Source organism: Tinamus guttatus, unplaced genomic scaffold, assembly GCF_059628265.1.
Source record: "Tinamus guttatus ecotype Peru unplaced genomic scaffold, ASM5962826v1 Tinamus_guttatus_pri_ptg000056l, whole genome shotgun sequence".
Lineage (NCBI taxonomy): Eukaryota > Metazoa > Chordata > Aves > Tinamiformes > Tinamidae > Tinamus > Tinamus guttatus.
This window is the reverse complement of record NW_028288590.1, coordinates 4468600-4493008: the sequence shown is the minus strand read 5'-3', so window position 1 is coordinate 4493008 and position 24409 is coordinate 4468600. Positions and strand designations below refer to the sequence as shown.

The 24409-nt window shown below is 37.5% G+C and overlaps 1 protein-coding gene across 3 annotated transcripts in view; it reads right to left on the bottom strand.

The window, feature by feature from the left end:
• The window catches only part of NKAIN3 (sodium/potassium transporting ATPase interacting 3), a 322807-nt gene that overhangs the window by 163647 nt on the left and 134751 nt on the right, over positions 1-24409 (bottom strand). For all 3 annotated transcript variants that reach the window (XM_088540165.1, XM_088540166.1, XM_088540164.1), the window contains exon 2: positions 5038-5175. In XM_088540165.1, coding sequence (XP_088396291.1) covers positions 5038-5175 — 138 coding nt within the window. The remainder of the gene's footprint in view (positions 1-5037; positions 5176-24409) is intronic.

The following is a 24409-nucleotide window of genomic DNA, read 5'->3' as shown; positions in this document are numbered from 1 at the left end:
CAAGGGAAAAGCAGCAACTAGGGAGTTATCACAGCTTCCTCCTATAATACTTGAGTATGCCTTAGAGGCACCAGTACTAACAGAGCATCATATTTGTGAAAGGTGACAAAGAAAGCAGCATAAATTAGCGTGATGGAACAGTACACCCCAGGATTTACCAGGAAGGAAGTTCAAGGAGTAGCTCTGGATGCTTAAATATTTCACGTGTGTTTTCCAATGGCAAAAATGCTTGCATAGCAGTTGCATGAATGCTGTATTAAGTAGTCCCATTTTCTTTTCTCTTTTCTGTTTTTAAGAAATTGCCTTGTGGCATTTCAGGTGCACACATTACCACAGCCTGAAAACAGCCTATATGTCTTATTATTTAATGGAATAAATTAAGCTAAGCAAACCAGAGATTTCTCTTTTAGAACGCCCCCTACTTACGTATCTTATTTTCATCTCTCACTGTTCATTAATACATTTACGTTCAGCTTTGGGCTGAGTTTGTGTAATATTAGTTATATGACTCAGAATATGATTCAGAATATGATTCAGAAGGCTTTTGAAGTTCCATACTGGAAGTAGGAGGAGGGGTGAGAGGAATCATTAACATGCATTCTGCCATCATCTTTAATCAATTTTAACAGCCTGAAAGTATTGCTAGTGATGGCAAATTCTGTCAAGAATGGAAAAGCACGCATGGGGAAATGGATCATAGCACAACTTGGGAGCTGTGTGACTGCTATATTGCATTGTAATTAGAACTCATATTTATCTGAACTTTCTTCTTTGCAAAAACTTGTGCAAATTTCAAATGAGCTAATAATAGAAAATTAGTACTCAGCTTTGCACTTCAGTATCCTCTGGGAACTCTGGACTGATTTAATTCAGCCACAAAATATTCAAGTACTGAAAACAACACAGCTGCTTAATGACACGACCACTTGTTCAGGAAAAGAATGCAAAAACTATTAAAATAATTATTGGATTTAGCTAATTAGGATCTTTGGAGTTAAGACCCTTGCTCTCTCTCTTTTTCTTTCTCTTCCTCTTTATCTTTCGCTTTTCTAAGCTTTTCTGAGGACTCAGAATTTTGCATATGAGCAAGTACAATTCCACCTCTATTTCAGAATCGCTGTCCTTATACTCTTAGATCTGTAGACTGTAGAATGTGAACTTCAGACACTACCTTTGAATGGCACTACCTGGAATGACAGTGGTAGCTAACAGAGATGCTACCTGAGTCAGTCATGGGCTTGCAGTTCTTGGAGAGCAAGGCATTAACGTGGCAGAAATTTATTGGCAGTCTGAACTTTGTATCACTAAAGGCAAGAAGCAAAACTCATTTCTTTACCCGGACTTTTATTTTACAATGCTTATGCTTGTTCTGCACCAAATAAATGACCGCAACTCTTGTAGGCATTAAGTGATGGCATGAACTAGCTAGCTTGGGTTTAATAATGAAAAGAGTTCAGAACCATTTGTCTGTTTTTGTGCGTATCCACTTTCTATCATACTGACCACCCTGAGCTCTGTGGTCCAAAGGGTCCTGAGCTCCAAAGAATCCAGGGTCAGCCTCCTATTGCAGCATATGCTTCATGTCATGGCACTACTTGAAGCCAGTCTTGAATTGGCATCAGTTCTCACATGGGAGAGGAGAGCTATGCACATAGTGGCAATGTTGCTACGTGAAGAAAAAAACTGAGTAGGATGCAATCACATCTGAGGGTTTTAAAGGATTCACTCCTAAGTCTGAACTACCTTAAGCTGAGGCCACACATATAACATATTTATTCATTTCCTTCCCAGCCCTGCTACATGTTAAAGTGACAGGGCAGCATAGGGTGAAATCTTCTGTTTCTAGTCAGGGGAACCTCCAGTCACAGCTTTTCTCACCCATACTATACATTAAAGGTTTCCAGAGGTCAAACCAGGCATCTGGAGCCTGGAGCTCAGCAACCTAAGTCAAAATCTCCATCACAGAAGGACAGAATATCACTGGCCAAATTAGAAACATAGGTAACACATCCCTAATTTGTAGACTCTAACCTTCTGAAGTAAACCATTGTATGTGACATAATTCTTTCATTATTTTGTTTTTGCATCCTGACAGGATCACATGCACTAGCAAAGCTAATTTCAGGGGGAATCTTAAAGAAAAAATAATGTATACTTAGAATACTTTCCCTGAAGTACTTTGTTATTCTTCCAAGTAACTGGATTTACGAAAATCTAAGCCAGAAGCTGGCTTATGTAACTGGACTACATAAAAGCATGATTCAGCACAGTTCTTTTCCAAAGCAAACTGAATGCACACTCAGATATGGAACATGAACCACAGGCAGACTAACAGATGTGGCTGAAGATGCAGATATAGAGTTAGAAGTCCATTAAGCTTCTCAGTGAATTTGGAGTCTAATTCATTCCTCAGAGTCAAGGCAGGAAACCTCTCCACTTATTGTCCCTAATACTGAAATTTGCATTAAACTAATTTTATATATTTGAAACTATTGGTAAAATTATACCTCTACAACAATTAGAATATCATTTTGCAATCAGGGAGTCAGACTGTGTCCTTCCTTGGGAGGAACACCTTCACATTCCCTTTTCCCTTGGGGAAGATTGCCTGGAAAGGGGTCTTTGCTCCCTGGGCCAGGGACGTCTTTAGGTAGCTGCAGCTGGCAGAGTCCTTGGAAGCACAGCTGGAGCGTTACTGGAGAATCCTCAGGCTATAGCTCAATGAGTACTTCCAGTTGGCATCAGTCTGCCCTGCTGCAGGAAGAATTGGTGGCCTTGTCCCCTTCCTCTGTCTGCCTGTTCCCATTTCCACTTTCTTACCTCCCCCTTGTGCTGGAACAAACCATATAGTAAAATGAGCCAGGGAGCTGACCTGCACTTAAATTAACGCAGCAAAAGAAACCAGCTGCTTTCCAGTTGGATCTGTTCCTGGTTAGCCGGTTTATCAAGTGGCTGCACAAACCCTTGCTCGTGCAGCAGAAGGAACAGCACAGGGACTGACTGAAAGTAGCAGCCGCATAAAATTGTTGCTTAGGCTGCCGCAAGGTGCTCATTGAATTCAGCCCAAGGGCAAAACTAAACACAAGGCTGAGCTGCCAGGTTATAGCTGCTGACTTGGGCTGTCTTGCACCTCCTCCTTTCCCGTCTGTGACACTGCACAGTCACAGGCCCTGCCTTATGCTGCCCTAGACACTCATCTGAAATGCACCAAGATGGATTAAAGTCACTTATCTAGCAAAAACAACAAGAACAACAAAAACTGCACTTTTTGCTAAGTTGGTTTTCTGACATCTTAGGACTTGAACTGACTTGCCAAAGGTCCCAGCAGACTACCACCAGAATTGCTAGTTTTGGAGAATTACTTAGTCATGGAGAGCAAAACTGGGTAAGAATGAAGAGCCACGAGCCTCTTCATGAGAGCAGAAGGTGCCCTTCTGCTGGTGCTAAACCATGAGGCTGGTTGCAGACAGCATGTGTACGTTCACTCCTCATACTTCAGATTTGGCTCAATCTATTCATACTTCACTGGGAGCCTTACATTAGTCAGGATACAGGCTGCTCTGAAGTCCTGATGTTCTTAAGAAAAGAGTATTCACACCTAGTGAATCAGACTGTGAGTTCAGTTAAATATGAAAATAAAATACCATGCTGGGGTGTTTCTTTAATTTTAGTGTTCTCTGCCTCTACTCTAAAACAATCTTAAAATATTCTAAAATAATCATTTACATTGGAAAATACAGAGAAATAGTCAACATGTATTGCATTTCATTTGAAAAACAAAGAAAGATCTTCCACTGCTGAACAGCAGAGCTGCACCTGAGGGGAGAGAAGTTTTGGGCTGTTGCACTACAGACACCAATTTCTTATGGAAATTTACAGGTATTTACTCTCACTTGAGTCAAATGACTTTTATATAAAATGGAAAACAGGAAGCAGAAGGGTGAGTCATCAGTATATGGATGTAGGTACCCTCCTGCCTACTTCTCCACTGACTGGTATTAGATGAAAATGTTATTATTTATATCAATCCATTTTTAATTATTTCTAGTCTGCTTATGAAGCTTAGATAATATGAGTATTGAGAACCTCTATATTACCTGGGATGCACATTTTGTTCACCTTTTCTTTTAAGACATGACAAAGAATTATAGGATTCCAGGCTTAACTAGAAAAGATGAAGCTTTTAAAGTATTTGTTTAATGAGTTTTCCCCAGGAGATATTTATTTCACTCTTCTCTGAGCAAAAAAAATATTTTTGCTGCTTAAAATCCAATACTAACATAACTAAAATGTCCAGGTAAAGATATCATAATCATCCACTAAAGAAAGACTGTGGGGGAGGAAAATCGATATTTCTGATGGCAGTTCCACAGATAGCTCTGAAAAATTTTTATTCCTGGCTATTTTGAAAACATTGGAAGAAATCTGTGGAGGTTCAAGTTACAAACATCAGAGACAATTTACAACACTTTGGGGTCAGGGCTGTAAATACAGCTCTTGGTGAGGTCACACCTCACCAAGTAAGTGGGGAAATTTTTTTCCATAAGGAAGAGGCAGATTTGTCTGGAGCCTGTGGGTTCCAGGACCAGAGGTATTTCTACAGTAATTGCTCCTATCAATTTGATGAAGACATGGCTAAATTTGACCTGATCATAATAAAAGATTTCTTCACATGGCCATGGTATCACATTATCTATAGAAAAAAAAAGAACAACAATCTGTATCTCTTTTTTTCATTTAATTTACGTTTAGTCTAACTGTAGATGTTCCCACGATCCATCTAAAGTTCTTTTGGTAATATTAATGATATCATAAATAAGAACACAGGCACTTGTGTTAAACAAACTTCTGGCAGAACTTTCTCTAGATCCCCAGAAATGTCACTCAGCATTCCTAAATTATCAAAAAGATATAGAGACTTCAAAAGTTTTTACAGAAAGGATGATTGGGTGTCCTCAAGCCTAAGAAAATTCTGCTTTGTAAAGTGACAGGCTTTAAAACCAACTGAAAATATAATATATAATAAAGGAGACTTACCACAACTATATATCGAGGCCTAAACTGGATGGTTCCAAACAAACCCAAAATGACAACTATTATTTGTAGGAAATTGCCAAGGATAGGAGCCCATTGGAAACCAAGGAAGTCAAAGATCTGTCTCTCTAGTGCTGCCAGCTGTAAGAAAACAGATAAACAGAACATCCACTTTTTAACGATGAGTGATTCAGATACTACTTTTTTAAACTTGTATCATTATTTGCTCCAGGCTTCACCAGACTGAAGCATGGCAAAATTCTGGAAACTATGAATGTTGGGTGTATTCTTTATCAATGTTTCTGTTACATTAGTCTCTGAATGTAGCTGCTAGTCAGCATACAGATTTCCTAGTGATAAAGCACTGAGAAAAGCTTTAATTCAAGAAAATATTTGTAAAACTATCGAGTAATATAAAATTACCTCACAACCCAAATATTGTCAGGTTTTCTTTTATCCTGGTATGTTGGAAACTGCATGGCTTAAAAGTATTTATTTAAATACAAAATTTGCCTAAGAGAGAGGTTCGCTTAGAGCCAATTCAAGTGAACCTTGTTATAGTTACTGAATTATCATCCTGCTCCTTCCTTCTCCATGTCTGCATTTTCTTATTTCTGAGACACAGTCTCAGACTGACTGTGAGTTTTCCTTGAAAGCAGATATTTTAGCCAAAAAGGGCAGAGAAAGTTCAGCAGAATCCCAGATCTGCATATGGGGGTATGTTTATGGGAATTCCCTAGCACAGGAATTGAGGAAGACTGCTGGAACTGAGGCATGGAAGCAAGAGGAGGGAAGGAAAGGCTGCACAGCACTGCAGAAAGCTGGAAGACCTTGGAGGAAGGTCCTCAAAAATTGCCAGCCTGAGCGCTATCTGCAGGCTGCAGAGGGTTTGAGGCATGTGAGAAAGACACAAGGATGATTTAATGGCCCCTTCCCCTGCTCCTTACCCTCTGTAGATGGGGAGTGAATTTATTTGGGTGTCAAAGGGGAGGGAGCTAAGAGGCAGCAGCCTTCCCCGCTGCATCAGCAAGTAGTTCAGCAATTAAAACTTTCCTCTTGCCCATCCCTTCTGGTAGTTTTGAAACACCTCTGCATCAGTGGCAGCATTATGATTTTTCTGTACACTCATTTCCTACTCAGTTTTGACCATCCAGCCTATTGCTCCACAGATACTGAGATCAACTTTCCTTGTGGCACACTTGAAATTTAAACTTAGTTCAGTATTTTTCTTTCTTTGACAAGATATTTTTGAGCAGCTAAACAGAATACTACTGTGCAACCACCGAATTTCTATTCTTGCCAGAATTTATTACACTTCTAGTCGATTGTTGCAGATTTTAAAATTTACTAAAATATGTACTTAAAATATTTATAACCAAGACAGATGGAGTATGCACGGCTCTATGAATACCAACTATTACCATATGTGGGCATTTCACAAACATTTCATTTTACACATAATGGGCAGATTCAATCCTCACTTGCAAGATGTGGATTACACTTCACTTACAAGAGGTGTAGCTGACACACATCCTTCCTGTACAAAGATCATTTTATACATCTGTAATGAAAACCTTATTCTCTATGCTGGAGCTAACAAATATGATCAATGTAAACAACCAAATGAATCATCACACAGACTATTAAGATTAAAAGGATGTTAGCCTGTTGGCCACAAAAGATGCTACTTTCTTAAGAGAAGCAATCTCATTCTTTTTGTTTCAGCAGGTAAGGCAATCTCAAAGAGAACAGCACTGCAGGTGAGTGAAGCTGTTGACTCGTGTGTCATCAGTTTCTAGTCTTCATTTGTTTGCTTCATACTCTGACCTCTCTTCTCCTTTACTTATGGCCCTGTATCATGTCTGTCAATGATTAATTGTCTTCCTTAAGTAGACAGAAAACAAACACAGAAGCTAGTAGCTGAAAGCAGAAAATGACATATTTAAATGGGCCTGGGTGGAATTTCAGTGCCTAATGTGATCCTGGTCATTACCTTGTCTAAAAGCACATTGGTCTTCCTAACACAAAAGCAAGCACCTTACCGTCATTTTCATAATGTGTTCACCCTATAGCAGGTTCAGGAGCACTATAGTAGCAGCCTACTTGGGATTTCACCAGGAAATCTTCAGAATCACTCAGTCTTTCAACCACTCTCCAAATGGGCTCTTTCAGGCAATTTTGATGACAACATTTGTGAATATCCGTGTAGTTTCCCTAAACCAGAGGATGCATCACACAGCACAGTGCAACACAGCCCCAAGTCCCATGCATGATATGGTAGAGAGTTTCAAATACTCAGTGTACCAAATCTCCCATGTCCTATATCACCTGGGAATCTCTTTTGTCACATCCATGGCCAGGGCTAAATCATGTTTTGCTTCTACCACTGCAAGGGGAGATTTTCTGGGGTCAACAAGGCACCACATCATTCACGGCCCAAGTTTTTTAGACCATCTGCCTCCCCCTTTCTTTACTGCAGCCCTGACATTACCAAATGACCCAAGAATAGAGTTGCCAAATTGGTCCAGGATCCGCTTATTGGCCACCTCTGTCCCACTGAGACTCCCACATAGCCAAAACTATGTCTTCCCCACACTAAAAAATTGCGTGTGTCCTGGCATACTGCAGACATCAGAGACAACTGGCTTAAAATTGCCTCCTGCCCTCCAGTGAAGTGCCCTTGCCTCTGAAACAGGGTGGTTGTGGGCAAATAACCAGTTCAAAATTGTCCTTGCATCTTGGGGGTCCATTTCGGGAGACTGCTGTTTAGAACAAGCCTAGTTAACATGAGGAAGCATTCTCAGCACATGCAATGGCAAGCCACTGCTTGGCTGCCTCCCCAGGCACATTTGAAATCGCTCGTGTAGAGAGCATATGGCTCTGCCAGAGCAGGAGTGAAGGACAGTCATTTCACACAGACGGTTTGCTGCAAGAGACGGCTTCTCTTAAAGATTTTTTGCAGTATTGAAACACCTACAGCAGTCTGAAAGACAAAAGTCTGCAGCACAGACACGAGCGAAGCCGTATAGTGTGCATCCCTCCTTAATCTGGTCCTTAGGAAAAGTCTCTCTGAGCTATGTAGATCTGGCTTGACCTGTATGACTCTGAAGTGTTTTAATGCCTTGAAACACATATTACTTCAATGCCAGTCACTTCACTTTTCCAACAGACCAATGCTAATGGGCCTAGCAGTCAGCTCATGACTCACTTGGACCAGAAGCAAGGTTTGCCTTCATGTGTATCTCCCTGATTTCTGACAAGCAAGCTCAGAGAACACCAAACAGCACTGCACTCCCACAAAATATAATGGTGGCTGCAAGTCTTTTCCCAAATATACAAATGTATATATGTATACATACACATAGAAAACAAAATTGAGCCCTGTTATGGGTTACAGTGGCTAAGGCACCTATTTCAAACACAGAGCAATGAGGTCCAATTTGCTCTACTGCTGCCTACTGAGGAAGTACCCTAGAGTACCAAAGGGAACAGCTTCTTCTTGAAGCTGTGTCACTGGGGGAAAAAAAAAGTTAAAAAAGAGAGTACAAGCAAAAAAGTGAATCTACAGTCTACTGCTTAGGGGGCTTATCTGAGATTCAGAGACCTGCTACTATTTCTTGCCTTCAGGACTCTTTTTTATTTTTATATACAGTGACAGCATGTAAAATACAGAAAGAGTCCTGGGAGCAGGAAGCCAAACATATAGCACCATTCCTTTCTCACTGACAAGTGCTTGCACCATTGGGCTATGCAGTACGACTGTCTTATGCAGCTAAGTCTCATTTATTTTGTTCTTGTCGCCAAGACAGAGTAATTTGTCTCACCCCTGAAGCCCACAGAATACATTAGTGGAGAAAAAAAAAACTTAAAGAAAAGAGAGAGGTAGGAGGCAAGTCTATCCTGCTCAAATTACTATTTTATTCCAAATTATACAACCTTCTTGCAGACACTGCAAATAGAAGTTAAAAAAAACCCTAATAATTCATGATAATGACAAAGGAAACATATTTAGTTCTGGTTTCATTATAACATGAGGAATATGTAATGAACAGAGATAATACAAGTGCTTCTGTTCCTTTTTCTGGTATTTTACCCAAAGGAATCTCCACACAGAGGTTAAAGCCACAGACCTTTCAGCTTTGTGCAAATGAATACAAGTAACCTCCAACCTAGTCTATGATTTAATTAATTGCACAGAAATAAACAGAATGGGATGGGCATAGGTTACTGTGCACACAATAGCAGACTGTCTTTACACAGACATGAAGAGTTAGTAATCTGGCTATTATAAGGCTATAATTGACCACTAGATTACTATAGTTATCAAAACATTTTGACAATAAAGAGACTGTTTTTTTTCCAAATGTAATTTTCCCTTAACGAATTTCTGTTTTCATCACCATCACCAAGGCAGAGGTTTCCAAAATTAGCTGGCTCAAGTTTCATGGACAGAAGATAGCTGTACGTTAGCAGGGTAGAAGTTGCTCGATTGGTGAGACGGGGTGTATTTTGATGCGACTGAGGTACTGTGGTGGGTTTACTGTTTGGTAGAAGGCAGTAAAGAAGTCACATCACTTTCTGAGCAGGCACATGTGTTGGTAAAGGCTAGCAGCTCCAGGACTAGTGGTAGACAAGCCAACAAATTCTCTCAAAAACTGTTGTTTGTTGTTGTTATTTAATGATTAACATAAAGGGGGTAAAAATACCCAGAGCTCTCTTGCAAATAAAAGAAGAGGGTCTCATGTTTGAAAATTAAGTATTGGGAGAATATTGTCCAGTTGTTTACAAAAAAAAAAAAATCATGAGAACTTGTAAAAACATTGAAGTTGATCAGAAAGAATATTTTCATATCATAACAATGTTTGGAAAAGGAGAAATAATATTCCTTATTAGTGCTCTCAAAGAAGTTACAGAGTGCCCTGTTATTCATCATCAACCTCAGAAGTGCTACAACTCAGGAGATTGGCACTACCAGTGAAACACTCTACTGGGACTGTATGAGTTCACTTAATGCCACATTTTCTATGTTATTTTACCTCTTTGTTTCACTGAGTCTATCAGACTGTCCCTGTGTCCCTCGTTTAGTGGAGTGCAAGGAAAGGGTACCAAGAAACCGCAAAGTAGGCTTCCTCCTCTGGCCATGGGCAAACCTTTTTCTGTTAAAAGCATGAGGTTTGGGTCAGCCAACTTGTCTGAATTTTGCACTTTTCACATTAGGTAGATAACCAGATCACCTTTACAGTAAGCACACCTGGGAAAACTTAAAATACGTCTGCAGTAGCCATGGTGCCCCATATGCTACTTGTGGTGCAGTAGGAATAAAATAAGGGGTGAAACAGCAACCAGCAATGCTCTACAGAAATAAATTGTCAAGATATTCCTGGTGAATAGAATAGTGTACAGTAGGATCAGTAAGAGCAAGTTCCACCCAATTGCCCTTAGGGAACAACCTCTCAAAAGTGAACAAAACCCTCTCAGAAATGCTCAGGTCCTATTATACTTTCGAAACTCATATTAGAAGCTGAGTGATGTGTCACCACAGCAGAGTTAGGAAGTCAACCTTTCAAAACGAGTGTAAAAACTTAATTCCCTCTTCTGTCAGGAACCTCAAGGAAAGTGCTCAGTTTTATGTTTCAATAGAAAAGCTTTTTGTGTAAAGGAGACATTAGTTTAACAGGAATAAATAGATGCACACCTTTCATAGCAGAAATTTACTGGATCACAAAAAATATTTTTCATATGTAAAGAAATTTTTTATACAAGGGAAGATTTTTAAAAGGCTTAAAATAAATATAAAATATGAAATATCTTCATATAAAAATAAAAGTTTATGGCATATAAAAAGATCTGTAAATCTGATACCATATAAGTTACTGAGTTTACAAGACTGGGAAGGTATAATCACCTCTGCATTTACTAACAATATTAAATAATCTTCTTCAGCCTGTCAAGCAAGACAATAAGTACACAAAACATGATAAGTCCAAAAATTATAGCCTAAGGGACTCATTTTAAGCTCAAGTCAGGAATTACCTAAAAAAAATGAATTATGCATGTATGATTCCATTTTGGCTGATAATACTCAAAATTAACAGAGGACAAGTTCTAAGGCCCAGCTCATCATACATACTAATTAATGATTCTAAAGGCAAGATTTGCTTTTTCTTGAGTCATGTTTCATGGAGAAAATATTTTTGTAAGCTTGGGGTAAATCCACAGTGTTCACATCTTTCTGAATTATTTTGGAGAAGAAGCACGCTCTAATTTAAGGGAAACAATATCATCAAAAAGATTTTAAACCAGTCTGGGTAAACCCACTACTGTAAAATAAAATATTGATTTATTGAACACTTAAATCCAGAAACCCTAACCAAGGACTAAAAGCTGAACTGAGAAGTAGGGGAAAAATATAAGTGAGGTCAAAGATTGACCCATAAAACATAAAATGCTTTTATATGGATCCCATACTTTCGCTTCAGAATTTTACTGACGTACTCAACTTCAGTAAGAAGGAACATAAGATTTAACATAAAAGAAATGCCAGGTTTATAGTAGAGGAGTGGGAGGGTGGCATCAGATGATCACTCTTGACTGAAGTACATTATTATAGGAAATTACTGTCCCTCTGGTAAAGGTTAGACCTTCCTTACCTGTGAGTTACCCACTTCTACAAGAGGCTTCATAGCTGAATGTTAAAATTTTACTTAGAGTACTTCTTTATACCTTTATACAGTGACAGTTAAAGCAATCATCTTACCACAAAGCAGATTCCTGATAGATTTTTAATCATCTGAATTCACTTGTCCAGGTGAAATTGGGGTGATTTTAAGATGGTAATCCCTTATAATAGCTGACTAAATACGTTTATAAGATTATGTGGCATGAAGGTTATTGAAGGAAGGTTTTGAGTAAACCACTAATGTTTGTAGTAAGTTCATTTTCACAGGACGAAAGAGAACTGCCAGCTTTCTGACAAGTAATTGTCAAAGAAAAAAACCTGATGCTCTCATGTCAAAAGTACCTTTGCAGTAATGGTCAGACGGGTAATTGGCTGTCAATTGGATAGCTGTGAGACTGGGTGAAATATAATACAAAAGAAATACATGGCATAATTGCTGAAAGAGCTCAGAATGAAGAGCTGTAGCAAAGGTAAGTGAAGGTCACAGAACAGAAACAAAGAAAAGAAGGGCAGATGTGAAAAAAGAAAATTACTTCTTTTTAAGAGAGTCTGTATTGTCATTCATCAATGAACAATATTCGTATTTATCATCTATTCAATTGAAAATACGAAGTAGTAGGTAATGGTCTTTCCACTATTCTTCTAAGTAAGTGTTTTAGTGAATAAGTTCATTTAAGGAGAATGGCAGTGATATCATGTAATATTACTAAAGTTACCGCTTGGACAAAAGAGTTCCAAATACTTTTCTCAAGGAAAAAACTGTCACTCATATCTACTCTACTGCTAAATGCCTTGCAAACTGTTGATCTCCTCTGAGAAACTGATCTAGAGTACAGTAAAGGGAGCTAGTAAATACCAAATCTTAGAAGTGAAAGTAATTATAAGGTACTGAATGGATTCTCTTCCTTAGTATATATTTTTTCTCCATATCTTAACAAGTATTAATTTGTTTTCGGCACTATTTAACATTATCAGAGAGGCACAAAGCAAAGTTAATTCTTAAAAGCAAAATGTTTTTAAGTTATGTGTGCTGCAAAAGCCTTGTTGCTGCATCAGTGATGTGCAGGTGGCTTTGGAGCGATGCGTCTGACATGAGGGTGTTACGCGCATTCACCACATTGGGCCTGAGACTCCAGTCTTGGCTCAGGCAAAAGTCCCATGGAAATCAACAACAGCTGTGACTGAGGAAAGACTGCACATCCTGGCTCAGAAATGAAAAAAGTGAATTATTTAAAACTCTATTCAGTGCAGAAGGGAGAATATGTTAATATTTTTTCTGCAGGTCCCCCTGACTTCAGTGATATAAAAGGCTGCATCGAATATTCCCACTTCCCAGAACACTACAGGTGCCAGTATGATATACCCCAGGCTAACCATTACATCTGTGCCAAACAGAAGCTATAAAAATGCAGTTACAGTCCATGGGTAGCCAAGATAGGGAAGGACCCAACTATTGTAATAAACCCCCGTAGCGCCAATTCGTTACAGCACAGTGGTTTAAGATTGAATTTCAATCCTCCAATGAAGCTGTAACCAATCTCAAAACACTGAAGTCAGGCTCCTTGACTGGTTGACCTGTATGATATTACAAACAGGTGGAATGAAAGTGCTTATTATGGAATTTAAGATTCCTTGGTTATTTTATTTAAATGCCAACATGCACAGCAAAAGACAGCATAAGAGATGGTTATAGGTTAAAAATCTTCTAAGATTTCTATCCCATTATGAATGATAAAGTTCATATGAAAACCTACTAGAAAAAGAAGGAAATCAAGCTAAGATATGCCTTCTTTATTGTTATAGCAAGTTATGCCATGGCTTTAAACCCTTTTATCTGTTGTACCATACTTTTCACATCCTTAAATCATAGCCTCTTTCTAATCATTAATCATTTATTTGCATGTGTGCACATTCTAACACACTCAGGAAAATTTTTAAGCTTCCTCAATCACTACTTAAAGAATGAAGAGGCACAGCAGGAAACTAACATTGGTGAGAAAGTGAAATGTTTACTGTTGCTTCAAAGTAGTAAGGCATAGAAGAGGTAACTGGTGATCATGGCAGTGATGCTGCCAGGCCTAGATCTGTCATAGATTCTTGGTGGTGGTACCGAGGCTAACAAAAAAAAAAAGGGAAAGAAAAAAAAAAAGAAAAAAGAAAATGCTTACTGCAGGATCAGTAGCCAAAACACTCCCCAAAACATGAAACCCAAAACATGAACAGACAGGCAGGTTGTGAGTGTGCAAAGTCAGTGGTTGTGGGAAGGGCACCCAGTTTGCAATGCATGAGTTAAATTGAAACTCCTGTGAGATATACAAAATGTTTTTAGAACCATTGGAAGATGAACAAAGAATGAGTTGTGCTCCTTTTGGTCGAAGGACAAACCCCTAGTCTTACAAAATACATCAAGGAGCTTTTAATGTCTTGTAAACCCTTGGGTTTTAGTGTATTCTCCTGAAGCAAGCACAAATTAAAACAGATTCAGCTCCATTTACATGACTAAGGAAGATGTGTGTTCAGAATCAGTAGAAGTCTAACAGACTCATTCAGTTCATTCAAGGTCTGAGTATAACTGATTCAAATTGTTTGATATGAGCTGTGGCATACAACATCAAATAGCACAGAACCGTTCACGACAAGTCTTGTGAAACACATGGTTTCCCACAGGATGGTGAATCTTCTGCTACTATTAAGGTTTGCTGTTCCAAAGAACTGTATATTCCATCTTAAAAGACCAAGGGAAAGAAGAGCAGGTTAGTGCTCAGAACTCAAAAGATACTTCTAAAGATTTCAGTTCTGCATTGCCGTTCATTCATTTGGTATTAACTGCCAAGTTCAAACACACCAGAAGCAATATGGATTCTTTGACCATAATCCAACATAAACTAGAAAACTAGATATTTTCATGTTGCCACAGAAGAGAGACAAATGTTCTTCTTGTTACAGCACAGCAACAATAATTGTCAACCTCATGAATTACTTAGTCAAGAGAAGATGTAGTGAAGGCACAAGTTGCACCCCCTACTTTCACATGTAGAGGTCGGTGCCTTTCTTTTCTTTGATGAGAAGAAAAGACAAGCAGCAAGTTCTCCTGAGTCTTTTTAATAGTCTTCTTTATCACTTTTTGCCTTTATCACCTTTTTATTGCCTTTTTTCTTCCTCTAGAGATCTGTCTCACCTTTACAGGCAGCCCAGCTCCCCCTTTTGAAATAATACTGCACTCCAGCTCACACCAGGAGAGAACAAGTCAAATGAGTGTGGTCATGACATTATAAGTGCCCAAGTAAATTTACAGTTCTTAAAAAGGAAAACAGAAGTAATCGAACCTAAGGCAGCAGCATTTAGAACAGCTGCCCAGGCCCATGCTTTAAAAAATAACAAGCACAAACTTGCTCTTTGTTCATTTTTCTGTAGAATCAGGAATATTTAATGCTTCCAGCAGTTTAGCCTGCCATCTGCTGAAACCTCATAAACTCTCAAAGCCTAATGCAGGATTCGGACTGGTTTACATCAAGTTGTGTTCTTAATCTTTAAGGATCCAGGCAACAGGCTGCATGGGAGACCAGTGATTCTTTGTGGCATGTCCTTTGCACTATATGTATATATATTTCCTGTTTACAAGTACCATCTTTAAACATAAAATATCTGATGTTGCAGCTTGTACACATATACAGCATTCCACGAACATCCTCATATCAGCTGCTATCAACAAAAAGTAGGACTACTATTTTCTTTTTTTTTTTTTTAACCTCTTCTACTAAGTGAAAGAAAAGTATAGGGCTGATAGTGACATGAAAAATTGATTTGACTAATTATTTTATCTAAAATTTATTACCAAAGTTTACCATACAAACACCTTCCTATAGGGAAAGGCTATAGGAACTTATAGGGCTATATTTTAATAAAGCTTTCTGCAGATGCTTCTGCAAGAAAAAGAAAGATAAAGGTCAGAATGAGTACTAATTTCACTGAAATATGAATTATGAGTTTACTGGAGAATTGTTAAGAGAAAAGTATGGTGTTAATGACCAAGTTAGTGTCTGTGTCTGAGATTCTACTCTGATTACTTTGCTACTTTAGACACTAGAATGCTAAAGAGCATTTAAAGTGAATACAAAAAGCAGGGCTTTACAAAACTTGTCTATAATGATACTCAGTGTGCCAAGTCAATATATTCCCCACCATAAATTGGAAAAGTAAATGTAATTACTTATGAAGGGAACCAATTTCCTTCAAATAGAAAGTGGGAGGTACCTAGTATATAGATATGCTAAAAAGGCATATGGTTCATATGGCCATATAAAGCTTTCCTACTGAAAATAATGGGAGGTCTGATGTATTCTCAAACATAACTAGAATTAGAGGTGGGGAGCAAAACAGCAACACACTACTGCTCTTTGACAAGTCCTGCTCTTTGATATATATTCAAAGACTGGCTGTTCTCGTATAGAAATAAAACCCCAAATTCCCGTTCCTTTCTGTGATTTTGTAGCATCCTTACAGAATGGAGAACACAATTCTAGAAGTATATATAAATTATGTAAGTGGTTTCCTAGAAAGTCGCTAATAGGAACATGGTACAGTCTTGACCACTAAGCATCACACTGAACTAGGTCCTAAATATAAAGTGTCCTGCTACAAGGACGGCATCTTGTGTCAAGTGTGGGACTCTGCTAAAGTTGACTCTTTCTGGAAAATGTTGCAGGATTGACTGATCAGTGACTAAGATAGTCAGTGACTACAGTGACTAAGAGATATCTTTGGGGTCATCTAATTCTGTCTGCTGATATCAAGAGCAACTTGTTTTACTTCAAGAATTTTTCAGGTTATATTTAAACTAACTTGTTCCCACTGTGCTTTCTGGAATACCATTCCAAAATGACATATCCTTCAGCCAGTGATATACTGCATCTGCTTTGGCTTGAATTCATCTTTCTTGATCATTTTTGAAAAGAACTCTTCTTTTTACCAAGATAATTCTTACTTGTATCTTTGCCAGGCATTTTTCATTTAATATCAAATAAAAATATGTCGATATTTGTTGGTGCTCCCTGATTATCCATAGTTCATAAAAGACAGAAGGTTGAATTACAACCTGACTAAACAGTAGCGCTTAGGAATAATGCCCCCTTAAGGCTACTAGATACCTTTTAGGGCTGTTTTGAGAACGGAGTATATAAACACAATATATAAAAAGACATGCAAAAGTTCTTTGTATGTGGCATATTTGAAACTGTTTCATAAATATACATGTTCTGATTGTCTAGTATTAATTTTTCTAGCCTACATCTAACAGATCTTAATTCATCTCTCAGTGACTTCCTTTTTTTTTGTTATTTCCATGTAATCCTCCTGCTCTGCTTTTTCTACCTCGAATGACCTCTCATTGACAATAACTACTGATTTATCAGTGGGACTATGATGTTTCTAAAAAGTTTAACTAGCCTCTTCCCTGCAAGCCACAGATGTAGCAATTATCTCCCTTTACCTTCACGATTCTAGCTGTTCTCCATTAGTTACACTGCTGCTATTTTAGTAGAGAGTAAGTTAGTTAGCTAGATAGCTAGTGAGAGTGTGGGGAGCTCTTAATTTATCTCAATATTCTATTTATCCCATCAGTCAAATCTCAACCAGCAGCGCTTTTGTCCATTTCTTAGCTCAGCTAGCAAACAGAAATAACCAAACTTGTCAGATTGGACGTCACAAAAATAGTTAAGGAAAGCAGGGAGCCTACCAAAATTTCATGAAACACTGGACACGAACACTGTCCAAAAGCTACAAGTAAGCACATCGAAATATCACAGGCCAACAGGCAGAGAGAGAAACTGTTCTGAGGACTGGCAATATCATAGATATCCATGGTACAAGGGTACAGACCTCAAACGTTTGCAGAATTCCCCAAATATCTATCAGTGCACCACCAGAAGGGGATGTCTGTGTAAACGCTACATACGCGGTGCTCCTATAGACCTGAGATAAGAATGCAAGGGCCTTAATTAGCATTTCACTTCTCTGGAGCCGGAAAGAAAAGCTGGAAAGAAAAAGTGTTGTACAGATAATTTGCATTGCAGAGGCCATTTATGGATAGCAAACAATAGCAGAGCCAGGGTTCTATGTAAAAGATACCACACAGTCACCTTCAGACATGATCCTTACCGTGACAGATGCTGTGCAAACACCTCTTGGATACTGTCTGAAACTGCTCCACAGAAACACAAAGAGATGAGATGGCTTTACAGAAAACTAGTGTCAAAGTCACAGCATAGATCCTACCTGAGGGCTAGAAGGACAAGTGTGTCTGTCTGTAGACGACAGCAATTTCAAAGTCCTCTGAAAACACACGTGTACTTTCACATGCACATGGTAAAGCTGAGTTCCTCCATTCAGGTATTTTCAGCATCCCTCAGTATATGATTTCTGGTGAACTCAGAATATGGGCTATCACAGTAGCTGTGGAAAACTGGTAGCTTTGTGCAGATACAAGAGGCTCCAAGGTATTTTTCTCTCATCAAAGCATGTCATTATTATTACTGTGGCAGAGCTGATAGGACTAAATCAGGATCAAAGCTATGAACTTGAGCTAGTTAGTATTTCATATGGGAAAAAGAGGACAAATCAACTTTTTTTCTTTTGAATAAGAAGCTAGAATTAAGCTTTAGCAAAAGCCTACAAAAACTAAGCAAAGTCATGTCAGGGCCAGAATCTGATATCCTCATTCTCAGGAGCAATCACAGTGAAGTTAATGAGATTCAGGCACATATGACCTATAGGATCACATAAATGAACGGTAAGAGTGCTAAAAGGGAAGAACTGCCAAGCTCACTCCTAAGAGGTAAACTTTGCAAAAGAAGATCTTTTTGATAATCTCACTAGTTCATCAGTCTTGTGCATTTTTTTTCCTCTAAAATCATGAAGTTAGGTTAGCAGAAATGAATGTCAGGTGAATCAGAATCTGATTAAAGATACTTGCAGAAATATGCAAGACCAACCAATCAAATGATCAGTGAATTAAACATAAGAATTGAGAAGTAAATGCACCTAATCCTTCTCTAGAAGTAGAAATTATTGCTGGCTACATAATTTAAAAATAAATGTGCTTGGGAAAAACAGTTGCTACCAGAAATGCCTAATATTCAGTATACCAGAAGGCTACTATTGGGATCTTTTAGACTACAATGGGACTTTGGGATGATACTACCTAAAGATACTTACTGTGCTTGACTATTGAATTTCATGTTAATTATAGCATTGCGGGTTAAACATGGTTCGCAGTTCTAGAAAACATTCTGACCAGTCCAACAAGTGGAAGGCTGGAGATAATATATGTACCAAATTATGTGAGTGGAGTTAATAGACTCCATGTCATATTAACAAACTGCAACACTTTCAAGAACAGGCATCATTTATGTGATAGCAGATTTTGGTCCCTGTGGTTCAGTAATCTGTTGCTTGATGGAAGGACAGTCTTCAAATTGTGGTATGATTTGATTTAATTTCAGGATTCAGAAAAAAAAAAGGAAAAAGAATTGGAGATTCCAAATGTACTTGAAAAGTGATACTATTAATCACAGAATCACAGAATGGTTGAGGTTGGAAGGGACCTCGAGAGATCATCCAGTCCAACCCTCTGCTCAAGCAGGGACACCTAAAGCACATGAAATGTGATGAGAAAAAATATGACTACCAAGTAGGTAAGTTTAATCTTCAGTGTAATATTTGTTTGAAGGTCTTATTGGTATGAAAGTCAATCTTAAAATCTAGTAAAAAGAATCTTTGAAAGGACTGACTTGGTAAGTATGTTGTTTGCTTCCCTTTCTTATTCACATTTAATCCACCAAAAACAGCTGGATTAGTACAAATGAAGAGGGAAGCCTTTAATCCCAAGAAAAAGACCTGCTGCAGACATTCTGCCTCATTTAATTTCACTGTGCAAGTTAAGAAAAAGAAAAATCTTGAGAGAAAATACAATGCTATCGATCACTATGACTACAGATAACCATGTTATGCGGTTATATGTTTATACATCAAGTGGCTTTCAGTCCCTGTTGGGATATTTACTCCCGCTTCATCTCCCTGGTGAGAGACACCTGTTTCCAGCAGGGATAAGTGATCAGTCAGTGACACAGAGTTTTCAGACTCCAGGGAAGGAACACTGTAATCTCTATTCTTATCACTGCTGGAATAGGCATAAAGACAAGGCACTGTCGTCGAACTCAGTTTATCTGATGCCATGTCAAGAAATGATAAACATTCATTATCTTGCAGGGGCTCCTGAAAATCCAGTGTCAGAAGAGAAGCCTCTTTAATCCAGCGATTCAATAGATGCGGGTAATATGCAGAAAGCTGATACAAGGATAAACCTACAATAGTTCTCTCTCTATATGGGGTATCCCAGCATATTTCTGTTGTTTCATCCTTTATCACATTAGAGTTGGAGAGGTTTCAAGTATGTTTACTCTTGATTCGTCCTGAGTGGTCATGTCACTTAATCTGCTACAATGATCTCTTACTTTTCTTCTCTGCATGCTCCCACTTTTTTGGGGGGGACATGCTGCCTGCTATATCTGCAGTTTTTCCTTTTATCTCTTTTGGATCAGCTTATCTCCTGTAGATATCCAACCTAGTTCTTTGAAGCACAGTCTTCTGTAAACTCTTAATGGCAATGATCGTTTTGATTCCATTTCATCTGGGTGTGTGCTGATGAGCTAGGTGTTCTAGGTAATTCTAACCCATTCCAAGAGTTAAACTGTGTGCACCTTGAACTGTTGGTTGTTTTATATTTGTGCACTGGCTCGGATTACAAAACACACAGAAAGTACATCATATAAATTCTCTTTAATTTTTTTTAATGTTCAAAAAGGTGACCAACAGATTACTTAGTCAGAAGTATGTTATTAAAATTAAATTTATACCTTACAAAGCCTTTATGTTTGGTCTTACTTAGGTGTTGATGTCTACCCGTTCTGCTCTTGGGGCTATTTTGCAAACAAGCAGCAATGATTAGAAGAACCAAAGTAAACCACAGCTCATTGGAAAGATGCAGTTTACATTTTTCCTTGTGCCTTCTTTGCACTTTGTCACCTTTCCTTTCCTCATGCCAAAGAGCTTAATAGTCTCATGGTTTATCATGGGTGATAAAAAGGGATTTTTCTTATTGTAATTCTTTGGTCAAATGAGTTAATAGTAATTTGTGATTATATTACTTTTTCATGAATCTCTTAACTCTTAGAATCTGCAAAAGTTCCCTATATTTTGTGTTGTTCTTACACCCTCCTCCTAAAAATATGACCACTGTTAGAGATAGGAAAGTGAATTACTCACTATTTACTGATCAAGTACGGCCACTCTTATGTGTTTTAAATGATCTTGAATTCCTTGGAATGGTTTATTGCAATTTATTACTGCTTTCAAGGCTACTGCAACTCAGTGAGATGAATGAAGTATGAATCTTTTTCTCTAATTTATTACTACTTCCAGAACACAGTAGGAAGGTCTGCCATCACCACTTTCATTCTCTGCCCTAAACTCATTGTATTTTCTTTATTATAGTGTGTCCTTCTATAAAAGTCAGGAAACTGCTGTTCCAAGAGAAATACCTTTTACCTTCAAATGAAAGCCTAGAAACACGAAAAACATTTATCCAAAAAATAGACAGCTTTCACTTCACCAGTAGACACTTGCAAGACCTTTTATTTTACTTTCTACTTTGAAATTCTAATGTTTCTAATACAAGATACATAAACATTGATTGCAGTTTTATTACTAATATTATTCTTTGTGATGTACAAAATGTGTCAGGAGTCTTATCAGAACTTATAAGATAAGAACTTATCTTATTCTTACCAGTTTCTTGCCACTTTTCAAAGGGGAAAGGAAATACTGTCTACCCTACAGCAAGCACCTTTTTAACCAGGTAAGATAACCATCTTCTTTTTATCTTCCTCCACTGCCATAGCAAATTCTTTTCTTCAGGTGAAGAATGGGGTGAGCAATCTGAGGCAAGGATAATATAAAAGACATATGTACCCTCAAGAATACCTTTAAACTTATCTCTATTCTGAATCCATAATCATCCAACCTATGGTATATATTCCCTAAATGTTAATTTAGTTCCTGCTTCATGTATATTCAGTTCATGCTTCTGAATATACCCTAAAGTGCCCTGTGGTTCAAAAAATGTGCTTGTTCAGATAAGCTCTTTGTATTATCCACAAAAAGGGATTTAGAGCTATAAAGATGTCTCCAAGCTCAACTGTAAATTAAAGCAGTCTCTTTGTACTAAAGCCTGGAGTTGCTATATGGCTTCAGGAACATACATGGATCCATCACCTTTCTGACTTCCTTTTCACACACCATGTTTCTGTCCCTTTTAAGCATCTCTTGGGAAACAAAGTTCTTTTTTGAGCGTATTTTTACTGAGAATTTAGTCTTATTACACAAAAATAGGATTACAACGAAGGGCCAAGATTTTAATCAAACAAGTCAATGAAAAATGCTGAGTATGTCTACTGAGAACACTAACTCACAAGCGTATTTTTTACTGTTTGCAAAGTATATGCAACTAGATAATGTTGCTGCATTATATTCTAGCCATGTTCAGCCTTCATTTCCATTTTTCTATGGTATTGTAAATTATCATCTTGCATTTCCCTTCCAAAGCTTGTTAGGGGTCTTATAGAGAATAGAAGCTACGGAAATAGTAATATGGTACTTATCAGAACAGAGCTGGAAACAGAATAGTTCTTTGATTTATAATTTAAATTTTCCTTATGATATAGTCTGATTTGGGGGTAAGCAGCTACACCCCTGCTAAAAGTAGAAAAGGGAAAATTATCCATACTCATTAATCTAGTAAAATCTCTCTCAGGACTTAGAAAAAATACTAAATTTAGACTGAACTTTGATATGGATATCTGTCTAGAAGGTTCTGAGTAAAAGATGCTGGCATGAGCTGTTTGGGATAAGAAATAAATATCACGCAGCTCACATTTCAATAGCTAAGCTCCAAGCTCCTTAGCAGAACTAACCAAAACTTTCCAGGAAATCCAATATAAAAATAGACTTTTGCTAGTGAAAAAAACAATCTATAGGTGATTCAGGGTTGGATATTTGATTGCGTGCTTCCATGGCAATTCATATTTCATTTACTTTGCAACTGTTAGCATAATCAATAAGAATTGGCCAGAGTTATACACACAAAAATTCTTAAATCATCTTATATAAAATGCAATTCTGTAGGTATCTGCTAATTTTTTTTTCTTCAATATATTTTAGGTTTATTTTATATATACATGCTTTTAAGAGACATTGGATAAATTGCATATTCACTCATATTTGGTAAAGTTCAATATTGTCTCTCCGAAGGAAGTTCTGTGTTCAAACTCGTATTAGAAAAAAAAAGATTATTCTGAAATTAAGGAACTTTATTAGATCTCTCTCCTCCAAAGGGTAAGTTATCTTTCAGTGATTAAATTAGGAGGCAGTACTGACTCTTCAATTGATTCTAACTGCTATGTAACTTTCCCCAAGGTTTCATTTGAATGACTAAAATATCGCAGTTAGTCTCACATTACAAAATAAAGTTCATTTTGGCCAAAAGCATGCCAAATGTAATATGCATTTTTTTTCCATGTTTGCCTTTTTTAACAGTTACTCTTTCTGTTTTATTAGGACAATAATAGGACAAGAAAAAATCTTGGTTCAGACTCAGGTTGCTCAAAAACAAACAAACAAACAAACAACAACAAAAACACACAAAAACAGAACAATCCTGATCTAATCCTTACAGAATTCTAAAACTGAGTTAGAGGAAAGAATCATTTACCACATCCATGCTTTTGCATCTCTTGCAAATCTTATAAACTAGAATTTTGTGGGTTTTATTTGATCATTGTTTGAATGTTTAGTAGCATAGGTCCCAAAACACCTACATAGCAGTTAGGAGTACTGACTTTAAAAATAATATTCTCGAAACAAGCCCTGAAAAAATAATTATATTTTGAGAAATAGAGTTAATCAGCATTTAGACCAATTAACGTATGTAGCATTTGTAACACTTTAATTTCTTGCTCAAAATGTCATAAGGTACCAAACATAACTAAAACCTCTTAAAACATCACATAACATTAGCTCTTTTCTGGAATCTCCGTGGTATTCCAAAATGTGAAGATAAGCAACATCAAATCATCAGAGAGTTCCTTGGCTAATTCTTTCCAAACTTCTGAATGTATCTGAAGATACATGGACATAAACATTTCAAAATGTCTATCACTTTAATATTTACTGTTAGATATTCTCTCAAATCATGGCAGAAGTGAAAAATGCTTTATCATCATCACCATTTCAAACACATCTATCATCTTGTCATTGGCTTGACTGACCTCTTCTGTCACTTTTACTTTTAAGCAATTTGACAGTTCTATCACTAGTCAAGATACCCACACTGTTGCTAACATTCTTTTCACTCCAAGTACATGTTAATCATCATTTTTGTGTGCCTATTTCCACTCCCACAGCTTTATTCCTTGTTCATTTTTGATGATTTTATCAATTCTAGTTTCTAGTTTTTATCAGTTCTAGTTTCAGATTTATATTCTTTAATCCTGATATCCCTTTCTCCTGATGTATCTGTACTTTCTTTTCAGGGATATATCCTTAAATGCTAACAGTAGATTTAATATTTTCTGCATTAGCCTG